The sequence below is a fragment of the Brachyistius frenatus genome, unplaced genomic scaffold (assembly GCF_029030835.1).
Source record: "Brachyistius frenatus isolate BFR_SWC_R1_liver_20210118 unplaced genomic scaffold, ASM2903083v1 Contig_105, whole genome shotgun sequence".
NCBI lineage: Eukaryota > Metazoa > Chordata > Actinopteri > Embiotocidae > Brachyistius > Brachyistius frenatus.
Window position 1 is genome coordinate 1277501 of NW_027210704.1, and position 12416 is coordinate 1289916.

The 12416-nt window shown below is 44.1% G+C and overlaps 1 protein-coding gene across 1 annotated transcript in view; it reads right to left on the reverse strand.

Moving 5' to 3' along the window:
- Window positions 1–12416, reverse strand: part of LOC138628787 (dual specificity testis-specific protein kinase 2-like) — a 21721-nt gene extending 9305 nt beyond the window's left edge. The window contains exons 1-4 of the mRNA XM_069712019.1: window positions 12231–12416; window positions 10886–11679; window positions 2143–2264; window positions 786–834 (exon numbers count right to left, since the gene is read on the reverse strand). Coding sequence (XP_069568120.1) covers window positions 786–834; window positions 2143–2264; window positions 10886–11092 — 378 coding nt within the window. The 5' untranslated portion in view covers window positions 11093–11679; window positions 12231–12416. The remainder of the gene's footprint in view (window positions 1–785; window positions 835–2142; window positions 2265–10885; window positions 11680–12230) is intronic.

Sequence of the window (12416 nt, forward strand, 5' to 3'; positions counted from 1 at the left end):
AAGAGTAAAGTTGAAATACCATTTCGAGGAGTAAGTTAAAATGTTGAGAATAAAAAACGAGGTGAGTAGATGATCTGCTGAAATCAGTTTGAATAAAAAGGAAATGATTTCTCTTGATTGGCTCTTTGATCCTGAAGACATGCAGCTGATGCGAGTGCAGCGTCTGAGACGCGAGCATTACTGCAACAAAAGGGCCCAAAGTACTGCAGCATACGACAGCATGAAGTCATACGGCACTCTCATCAAAGGCTGTATTGATGCTTTCAGTCGCTGCGCTGTGTGGATGGAAGCCGGCAGAACAAACGGCGACCCAGAAGTAACAGCAGACTACTTCATCACATCCATCACGCACGGAGGAGGACTCCTGGAGAAACTGTGCACTCAGAGTCAACATGGTTCAGTACGTCCTACTGGTGTGACAATCATCAACCTTCAATCTGTCCACTGTGATCCAATCCACTCTGAATGAGGGCGTTTCTTCTTCTGAACACCAGTTCCAGCGCGAAGTCCGAACACGTTGAACACGGTGTTTATAAGATGTATTTTGTAGAAGCATATTCACTTTATTTATGCTCAAAAGTTACGACTGTCTTGAGTTCGATCTCAAAATATCAACTTTATACTCCTTAATTCTACTTTAAACATGAAATAAATAAACGTTAAATAAATGATTTTTCCTGTCTTAAAGTGGCCCTAATACTCCATCACACCAACGCGAACAATAAACAATACTTGCAAAACTTGGAAATTGTGAACATAAAGGAGCGATGAGGTGCCGGTGTTACCTCAGTCAGAGCGTGGAGTTGACCTTCGTGCACACAAACGCCAAGAAACCTGCAGAAAGGTGAAGAAACGGGATTAAACTGAGTGACGTGTTCATCTGAACCGCGTTTCATCACTTCACAGCTGATCCACAATCATCATCTGAACGTATTAGTTTACAAATAAATGATTTATTATTTCTGTATTTTAAAATAGTACATTTACAGTGAGGACAAAGACTCAGATTTGAGTCCAATTAAGGATCTGAATAACTCTGTGAATTTAAGATTTCAGGTTTTGAATTTAGAAAAAAAATGTCAAAAATCAGATTTTCACTGTCATGAGTTATTGAGGCTACGATGGGAAACAATCCTTTTTCCATTCAAACTTAAACATACACAACACAACAAAGTGTGCAAAAAGTGAAAAGGATCAAATGCTTTGCGAATCGACTGCACTTTTATTCACACTGACCAATGGCCACAATCTCTATTAGACATTGAAGGTGCAATATGCACGATTCATCTCTTGAAGTTGGACCCGTCTCATTATATCACCCTCGGTAACGAGTCAGCGCAGCATCCCGTCGTCTCACCTGAACACTAAACACAACGTCGGCCGACATTTTGGCGCAAAATAGAAGCAAAACGAGTTCCCGTCGATGTTGCTTTCACTGCGTTTCTTCCAGACCGGTAAGAAAGGCGGTTAATTCTGACGATGGCAGCTGACTGCGTGACACCAGTGGTGCACTGGCCGTGGTGCATGCTGGGATCAATCCCAGTGGACTGTCATCATCTCTGTACGCCTGTCAATCAGCGTGAGCATGAAACGCTGATTGACAGGCGATCTGATCCCAGCTGATGAGTTTCTCAGTGACGGCGTCGATGCTGCAGGTTTAGTCTGCTGAACACTGAAACGCGGTTCAGACGCGTTCCAGAAGCTTTTCCTCAAGCTGTCGACCAAACTGAGGCAACTTTATGGAGCCAACAAATCAGGTGTGCTGACCTTTGTTGGACAGTTCAAAACAAATCTTTAGTTCAGCTGACGACACAAACTACTCTGAGAAACATTCATGGTTTTGTTGCGGCTATAAACTCTGTTCACGGAGCGCTTCAGTTTGCCAGCTGCACCTTTAACAGGAAAAGAAGCTGCTAAAAGTTATTCTGAATACTGAACAATCAATGCAATGCAATGCTTCACGCTGTGATCAGGGATTTAACATTTGTACATGTCATGAACCCGAGTGAAACGTGACTAGAACAGAACTTTTTCCATCAACATACCGTTCATGACAGAAAGCGGAAGATACTGAGCGAATGTTAAAAACAACACCGACTGAAGTGAAAGACTGAGATTTGAATATGAAGATATTTGTCGTACCTGAGGATGTTGGGGTGGCAGAGCCGGTTCATGAGCTGCACTTCTCGGAGCATGTTGGCCTTGTTGCTGGCGAGCGTGTTCATTTTCAGCGCCATCACCTGTCCTGTGATCCGATGCTGCACCTGGAAACGAGCAGAGAGGAGGAACGGGGATGAGATGGAGAGTTTGACCTGCAGGACCGAGACAACACATTCAGCATGTCTGCTTCTTGCTAACAACTACGAACACACTAAAACTCCCGTGAACGAGCCGGTCGAACACCTTCGAAGTCCTGAAGTGGTTTCAGCTTCAGAGACGTGCAGCAAGAACGTGTGAGCGCGTGTTCGTCCAGCTATACTCCAAACACAACAATAAACACGTGCACGTGTAGGAGGAATTATTCATAATCATTCGTAACTATTCCCTCCAGGACTTTGTGGAATTTTTTCATGATAGTTAATAAAAATTATTTTGCAGTGGATTTGATTAAAAAAAAAAAGCATTTTGCAGACTTTTATGATTGTTTTGTGGCATTTTGCAGAAATTGGCAAAAATTTGAAGTTGAAGAAAGAATTGCAATTTCTTTTAAAAACTACTGTGTCATATATGATCACTTCCTATATTAATAAGCAGACTGCACATACCAGAAATATTCAAGTTTGTGACAAAACTCGAGAAATCGGCAACGGAGACCCTTAAAATACTTCAGGAACCCAAAGCAATGAAACAGTGAGCCCGGAGAGGTGCGATGAGTGACATCACATTTCAGAGGGGCGGAGCTTCACTGTCCAAACCCCAAAAAAGGGCATCATGGGAGTTTTCTTTGACATTTACAGGGATGTGTCACCGTGAATTCGTCTGAGAGTCAGACTGTCACCACCGAGTTCAACTACAAAAACATTCGCTGCTAACCATCTGAACTATGGCGCCATGGCAACAGGGGTCGTTAAAATGACAACATGCCCGCTCACAGCCCATTGGCGAAGGTTACATCTGCGTCCTGCTCACGTACATTTAAACCGTTTTAAATGTGCACATCTCCTCGTACCTGTATCTGTATAACGTATATTTAGACGGAGATGGAACAGATATTTGTTCGCACGGTGCGTCGCTCTCTTTGGCTGCACGTGCACTGAAAGGAGTTGGTTGGGAAAATTCCTCACCTCGACAAGAGGAGGTGTAAACACAGCGCAGATGGATTCACACAAGCCACAACAGAAAAGTGATCTGTGTGTGAACAGACACAGAAATCTGAATGACACCATGTATGGAGTAATCAGTCACCAACTCATCTACAAAAGAAAAAAGATCGATCCAAAACTGAATCTGATTCCTACAAAACAAACATGTAAGAAAAGCAATAATCATATTTAGGATGATTTGGTACCAAACCAACAGTAGATGGGAGCCGTACATTGTGTGTATGTGTGCAAGAACATACACTAGTTGCCGTATGTTGGGTTTATTTTGTGCAAAATAAAGATGACAAAATAATTGATTTCATTTCTAAACCAAACAGAAGTCCCTCGGCTGACTGACGAGCTCTTCGCCGTCTCTCAGTGTTTCTTAGTCTCCTGCATGGAAACGTCTGCAGTCAGACCTCGACACCGTCTGCACATTTTCTGTGTTGTAAATTTCAATTTCTAAAGTGTTGAGAAAAGTACAGTTTGGGCTGTAAGATCTGCCCTGCCGCCCTCTCTGAGGACTATTTTTAATTTAGAGAGGTCATTAAGCTCTTTAAAATTCACTCTGCATGACAGAACAAAAACCAAGCGAGGGCGGTAATTCTCTGTAGACCTCCACAATAAACAGATAAACAGTGGGGAGATAATCAGATCAGGCCCAGGGTATTAAACCAAAGCTTTAAGTGTTCCCAGGTGGACCCTAACCCTGACCCACCAGGATCGAGCTGGCCCTCTAATTCTAATACAGACAATATTCTTTGACCATTCTTTAATTAAGCAAGAATACAAGAGAGGACGTGCTTTCGTCGAGGTCCGTACGCATCGCTGAAGTGCCGATAACGACTTTAAAGCCTCACCCTCGAGTAGAATATTACGATTATAACAGTTACCAACTAAATAAAACATGTAATCTAAATGTTAGTGTGATCTCCGTTTCCATGGCAACACATGGGGTATGACTAAGAAATTAAAAAACAGTCAGTCGTAGACTCTTAAATAACGTATGAAATGTTTACTACTCCAGCCCTTAGCAACCACCTAGCAACGGAGACGATTTCTAGTCTCCAACTGAATTTGATTTGATTTTATACACGTTATTAATCCCCGAGGGGAAATGTCTTCACTACAGCAGGGGGTCTCTCAGGGGGAGATGCTGCAGCAGGCTGCCACTAGCGCGGCCCCAGGTAACCTGACCTGAGGTGCATGTTTTTGGATGATGGGAGGAAGCCGGAGAACCCGGAGAGAACCCACGCAAGCACAGGGAGAACATGCAAACTCCGCACAGAAAGGCCCAGGACCGGATTCGAACCTGGAACCTTTTTTGCTGTGAGGTGACAGTGCTAACCACTGCACCACCGTGCCGCCCTGATTTATAGCTGATGAATAAAGATATCTGATGAACAAAGATATGTGATGAACAAAGATATCCATGGACTCATGTGTTTTTAACATTTTAGCTCCGTGTCATGTGTTCAAACCAAACCGGTCCAGCTAGCCTCCTCTAGGATTGTAAGTGCGTGACTATCCGTGGTGTTACGGTACGGGTGCTCGGAGCGACCAAAAAGGACCAAAAGAGACCCGACTTCACCAAATGGGTCATTTAATAGATCTATAACAAGTAGAAACTACATTATATTACATATTAGATGAAACTCTATTCTAATTCTATGGTGGAGTGATATTTGTAGTGATGAGCCGGGTGTGATGTCATGATTTGTTCCAAATGTTCAGTTGACCAATCAGATCTCTGTGTCTGAACGACTTGTTGTGTAATGTGAAACACACAATCTGAATACTAATTTGATGACAGTTCGACGCTACATGTGAATAAGGTGACCAAACAACGTCAGCAACATCATCTTCAACACGCTCCGAAAACTAAGTAACCCAGCAGGAAAGGGAGGAGACCAAAAATGAAGTGAACTCCCGACTATAGTCTTCACAGATTTCAATTAAAATTAAATGTGCTGTTTGGAGAACAGAATCTACAATCATATAAACCTGATAATCAATCAAAAATAAGGTAAGTAATAATATTGGATGTGTTTTCAGGTTCATTAAAGTCTACAGAAATAAACACGACCGTGTTTACAAAGTAGACCAACAGTAACATCAGTAAATTATCGATCAGCTTTTATTAATCACTTCTTTTGTGTGGGAGGTTCGACCTTCACCACAACCAGTGACACGGGGTCAAAGGTCATCGACATTTGAGGCTGCAGCTCCAGTTGGTTTGCATCATGTATAGGTCATTGACTGGTAATGTGTGTCTGCAAAGTACAACCAGTGTCTGGGTCTGCAAATGCGTGCGTGCGTGTGTGCGTGTGTGTGTGTGTGTGTGTGTGTGTGTGTGTGTGTGTGTGTGTGTGTGTGTGCGTGTGTGCATGTGTATTAATAGCGGAGCACTAATAGGCTTTCTGGATTTCCCATCACTCCTCCTGATCTGCACAAATCCACCGGGTCATAACTGAGGCCTCACCCAGCAGCAGGCAGGCACGCACATGCACACACACACACACACACACACACACACACACACACACACACACACACACACACACACACACACACACACACACACACACACACACACACACACACACACACACACAGAGAGAGAGAGAGAGAGAGAGAGAGAGAGAGAGAGAGCTCAGAGCCAATAGGAAAACAGCATGCTGTGTTTCACAACATCTTACGGACGCACACTCAGCACCATGAACAGAGCCGCTACATCTCCTCCTCAACTGTGGGAGTTTTAATTACTTCAATTTTTCATCCTCATATAATAAATAATCAGCTTTATTAAAGAACTCTGAGCCATACAATATATTGTATGCATCAGAACGGTGCACTGATGTTGTTGAACAGCAGTCGAGAGGCCATCAGGAGGATCTTGAACGACTCCTGAGGGGTGTTTCTACAAAGCCAGTTCAACATACTCAGGCTTTTTTTGTCTGAGCTGCCCAACAAAGCTGAAACTCTCCGTCAGAGAGAATCGGTACAACGACGGTTGTTTCAGCTTTCTCTGTTAACTCAGGCTTTCTGCTTTAGTTCACTTAAAGGAGGAGGAGTTTGCAGCATCTGACCAATCACCAACATGGACACATGTACTGACAGCAGAGGCACATATTTTAAAAACAAGGAGCAAACTATCATTATAAAAAACTATACTGAAGTTAAAGACTTAATCCAACTGAAAGCAACACAGCAGCAGCTGCTGAATGATGGAAGGATGTTGAAAAAAAAATTGAAAAAAAAAGAAAGAAAAGAAATCACCAACAGTGTGAATGTGTAGCCGAAGTTGAAAGACTGCACAGGAAGATCGGACTAATTACATGAGGATATTTCATTAAATTTGTTTATTAATAGGTGTATTTTCATGACGTGTATGAAGTTTGACTTTGACACTGTGAGTGTTCCCCGGGGCACGGTGTCCTCCATAATGCTGAAATTGAATAAGTTTGAAACCACCAGGACGCTTCAGTCAGCCGTCCAGCCAAACTGAGTAACAAGAAGGGCCTCAGTCAGGGAGGTGACCGTGAGCCCAACTGTCACTCTGAAAGAGCTTCAGGGGTTTTCTGCTGAGTTGACAGAACCTGCTGGACGGATGACCATCTCAGCAGCGCTTCATCGACCTGGCCTCGATAGTAGAGCAGCTGGATGGAAGACACTCTGACTAACAAACACACAATGGCCTGTTTGCCAAGCAGCTTTTAAAGGACTCGGAGGGTGTTGGAAAAGACTGGTCGGACGAAACACAAGTTTAAATCTTTGGGCAGAACTCCGATCACGATATCTGCTGAACACCAGTCACTGCTCATCACCTGATAATTCGACCTGTACATTGAAGCAGGGTGGTGGCAGCATCATGGTACGGGGTGCTTTCCAGCAGCAGGAACCGAGAGGCTGTTTTTATGATGAGGTAGGACATCTGAAAGTTAGACTCTGGGTTTGTTGAGCAGAATACAAGACCATTTCATAAGTTTGCATTGCAATGTATTTTATATTTATATATACACATATATCAGTTGCCTTCCAGTCATTCTCCTTTTAACCGCCCCCATACATCAGTATATCAAGTTACAACCCCTTTTCCAAAAAAAGATGGGACGCTGTGTGCAATGTTAAGAAAAACACAATGTGATGATTTGCAAATTATTGTGAACCCATATGCAATTGAAAATAGAACAAAGACAACAAAACAAATGTTGAAACTGAGAGGTTTTATGAGAAACATATGCAAATTTTAAATTTGAAGGCAACAAAAAAAAGTCGTACTACAGGCAACAAAAGACTGGAAAAGTTGCGTAATGCTAAAAAAAACAACAACAAAAAACACCTGTTGGGACATTTCAACTAATTCAGTTAACTGGCAACAAAAAAAGAACATTTCAGAGAGGCAGAGTCTCTCGGCAGCAAAAATGGGGAGAGACCCACCACTCTGTGAAAGACTGTGGAAAAACAACAACATTGACTGTTCCTCAGTTAAATTACAAAGAATTAGTGGATTTCATCATCTACGGTTCATAATATCATTAAAAGATTCAGAGAATCTGGAGAAATCTCTGAACACAAGGGACAAGGCTGGAAACCAATATTGGATGGTGGTGATCTTCGGGCCCTCAGGCAGCACTGCATTAAAAACACACTATTCTGGAGTGGAAATCACTGCATGGGCTCAGGAACACTTGTGAAAACCATCATCTGTGAACACAGTTCATCGCTGCGTCCACAAATGCGGGTTAAAACCTTCCAAAGAAGAAACCAGATAGAAACATGATCCAGAAACACCGCCGCCTTCTCTGGACCGAGATCATTGAAGATGGACTGAGGTGAAGTGGACAACTGTCCTGAGGTCTGATGGATCACAATCTGAGATTCTGTTTGGAAATCATGGACGTTGCATCCTCCTGGTTAAAGAGGAGAGGGACCATCCAGCTTGTTATCAGTGCTCAGTTAAAAAAATCTACCATCTGTGATGGTACAGGGATGCATTAGTGCACATGGCATGGGTAGCTTGGACATCTGGGAAGATGTGATACATACATATTAGGGAAGCCCTTGCTTATTTCAGCAGAACAACGTCCAACCACATTCTGCACATATTCCAACAGCATGGCTCCGTAGTAGAAGAGAAGATAAACTGGCCTCCTGCAGTCCAGACCTGTCACGCATTGAAAATATCTGGTGCATCAGGAAAAGAAAAATACGACAAAGGAGAACCTGAACTGCAGTGACTGAAATCCTATATCAGGCAAGAATAGGACAACATTTCACTTTCAAAACTCCAGCAACTGGTCTCCTCAGTTTTACAGACGATTACAGAGTGTTGGTAAAAGAAGAATTGTCATGGCTCTGTTCATAACTTGGTGATAATTCAAAATAAGCATATATCTTTCATAAAACGATAAAAATATTTCTCAGTTTCAACATTTGATATGTTGTCTTTGGCATATTTTCAATTAAATATAGCTGGACATGATTTGCAAATCATCACATCTGTTTTTGTTTACATTTTACACAGCATCCCCATGTTTTTGGAAACGGGGTTGTATATTGGGCTATAACTGAATACACATTGTACACTCACCACAGTATCACTACAGGTCTGTTTTTTTAGTTTTCATTCTATTCTTATTCAGTTCTATTTTGTTTATAGTTTATTTGATTGCATATAATTGAGACCTTTATTGTTTTTGTGCTTTATGTGAAGTAAGTGCGGTAACACTGTAATTTCATTTACTTTAAGCTAAATGCTAACACAATAAGGGTGGGGGGTGGGGGGTGGGATTCAGATACACCAAGACCTACCGTGAAAAAGAGAACTACATCTGTGTATCGGTGAGTATCTGGCGATAATAACTCGTCATTATGAAGACGTTACCATTAAATATGTTGCAATACTCTAAGCAAGGCGATATTTTGCACTGTTAAATCTATTTTTAATTTATGGTTCACATGCAAAGATAAGAAATAAAATGAAATAGTGTTTTGGAGAATCAATACAGTATCACAAATTATAATATTGCGACACTCAAATGAATCACTTTTTTGTGACACTCCTAAGGAGAACACATGAAACTTCATTAAAAAGCTTCATATCTATCGACACTGAAGAACTAAAGCTTTAAAACACTGAAGAGCACAGTAAACATTAACATACTCGGAGTATAACGTATGAAGTTTCATTGAATAAACAGATATTTCTAGAAAACAAAAGGTGACAGCACATCAAGCCTTTCACAGTCCCGGTGAAAGATTGTTTTTTGATGTCTCTGTTTCTGGGTGTGTAAAACTATTTCAGATAAGAGCAGATGAATGTGCGCTGGAATTCATGTTGTATAAACTCACCCTGAGCAAATACTCCAAGTGCCACTTAACATGCCGTTTTATAGTCCATAGCGCTGCATGTGGATCCTGTGCTGAGTCACCAGCTGGTGGTCGATGGAGGTTTTTACTGAATTATAATAGTTGTATTTTATGTTTGCGTAAAGTCATATTCTCTAAAATACAGAGCAAATTTGCAAATACACAAACTTAATCTCTGAGCATTTGTGGATCCACTTGTTCTTGTGAAAAGGAGTTCGCACATTTGTTTTTGGGCGTGACATTTGTAACTTCCCTTTTACTTGTCTGAAGATTTTAGTACAATTCGTATCACGGCTGATCTGTCACAAATGAAGCGTTAATTACTCTAACGGAGTCCCAGAATATCTTTTTTTTTTTTTTTTTTTTAAATCATACAGTCCCTTTACAAGAAAGCTCAGGTGCCACATTCACTTCCTAGAAATAGGGATGACATTTTAATATCTTTCTTCACGACGCTTTCTGTAATATATTTCAAAAGTCTGAAATCACACACACACACACTAACTGGTTTCACTATCGCCATGGGGACTTTCCACTGACGTAATACATCCCTCAGCCCCTTACCATCACAACTACATGCCTCAGCCTCACCTAATTGTAACCCTAACCCTAAATCCAAGTTTTAACCCTCAGAAACCCGCGGTGACACGGGGCCCCGTGGGTTTGTGTGTATTCAGATTTCAGTCCACACCAGGATATCAAAACACGTTCACCCCTCCAGAAACAAAACGGAGCTTAACACTCACATTGGCAAGTTTATATTAGTGCGTCGTGGAAGGAATAAGACTGCAACTAACAACTATTTTCATTATCAATACGTCGCACAATTATTGTGGACAATAATCGTCTAACCGTGTTGAAAATGTCCGTCTGACCAACGGTCCAACGAGCCGTTTGTCGACCTTGCCAACTGTTTTCTGTCAGTTAATGAATCATTTCTGCTCTGGCGTCCTGGTTGTCTGGGAAAATAATGACACTGACATTTTTACTGAGGTCCACAGGGGCCAACGCCATGTTATTAATCTGTGAACTTCCATGTGTTCGATCAACTCATCTACAGACCTCCATCCTCCCGGGGAGGATTACACGTTTCAAACCGCCGGACAGCGCCGACCAACCGCCGACTGTTTGGGTTTGTCATTACCGGTCAGAGGACTTTAGTCCAGCCACTGACGAGCTGTAGTTCAAAGCTGTGGACGAGGTCAACGTACCTTGAAGACCTCAGAGAAGAAGCCCGAACCGATCTTCTCGCAGAAGAAGTCGTCGATGCGGGCCAGGCTGGACACGGCGCTCCTCAGGGCTCGGTACGAGGACGGGCGGATCCGGTTGGGCGCGTGGATGCTGTGAAGGGGCGGCTCGTCCGGGCCGCCGTGACCCTCCTCGGAGTCGCAGAAGCAACACTCAGCGTGGTAGTCCATGGCGACGGCAGACCACCGCGCTACAGATGCTCTGCTCTGTCCCACAGGGGAAGCCGAACGTCTGTTAGACCACGGGAGTCCTGAGGCACCAGGGGATGGTGCCGTCCACCATCGTGATGTCAGAATGATCCCTGCGTCTCCTGCAGATTATATCGGTGACCTAATAACCTGGTAATGTATGTTTTCCACAGTAATCCCGCTGTGATGACATCTGTTGTCCAGGTTCGACCAGGAGACCTCAGGTTACTGCTCAACTATTACAGAAAAATATGAACTTCACTGAACTGTGACTCATCTCGTTTGAAGTGAACACTAGAGTTCAGTCATCCTCTCCGGCTCATTCATCCACGCTGCCAAAGTACCAATGAGCAAGACTCTCGAGTCCCCCACCAGCTCCGGGGTCGAAAAGTTGAGTCACTCCGATTCTCCAAGTCGTTGCCACTGCGGTTGTCGAAATTCCTGCAGCCCGTGAACGCCCCCCTTTCACGGTGTGTGTACGTGAGGAGGCTCGGTTCCCTCCGTCATCCCGTTAGTTTGGAGGCTGTGACAATGATCGCCGGTACCGGGAGAGGGCTGCACACAGGTTGCTGTGGAAGTGGAACAAGAATATTATTGGTCACAAAATAAACACAACATGTGTGTAACTGCGGCTGGAGGTGGATGTCAATAACCCGTGTCCCCGGCAAATATCACCACGTTCCCGGAGCAGGACTGATTCTGTGGACTGAAAGCCACCTCTGAAGACAGCCCGGGGGACCCGGGTCCCTCTGAAGACAGCCCGGGGGACCCGGGTCCCTCTGAAGACAGCCCGGGTCCCTCTGTCCCGGGCTCCTTCAGCTGGCCGGGTTTGCATCGAGCGGTCGCCATGAGGCTCCCCGCCGCAGGGATCACCTCACGGCGGGGAGCCAGAAACCCAGCAGATCAAAATCGAGCTGTTTGTCCGAACCGGACCGGCCGGCTAACAACTAACTACAGGCCTCATCCAGCCACATCCCCTTTCTTTCTGTTTGTACCGCCGCCAGACCCCCGGAGGACGGCCGGCCGTCTTTCTCATGTCATCACGATCATAAACCGGGAGGCTGTTCAACGGGACCTGCCGATGACGAGCGGGGCTGCCGAGGTTCGGTCGACGGCTCACCTCTCTCCTCACGTCGGTCCGGACGGGGACGAGTCTGCGGGCCGAGTCCTGGAGTCCACTAACGCCAGAAATGTCTCCTGGCAGCTCGACGGAGTCTGCTGCCGATAATCCCGTCCTGGTTCCTCCTCGAGCCGCTGGCTGGGACGGCGACCATGATGAGACAGCTCGGGACCAAGCGCGCGACAG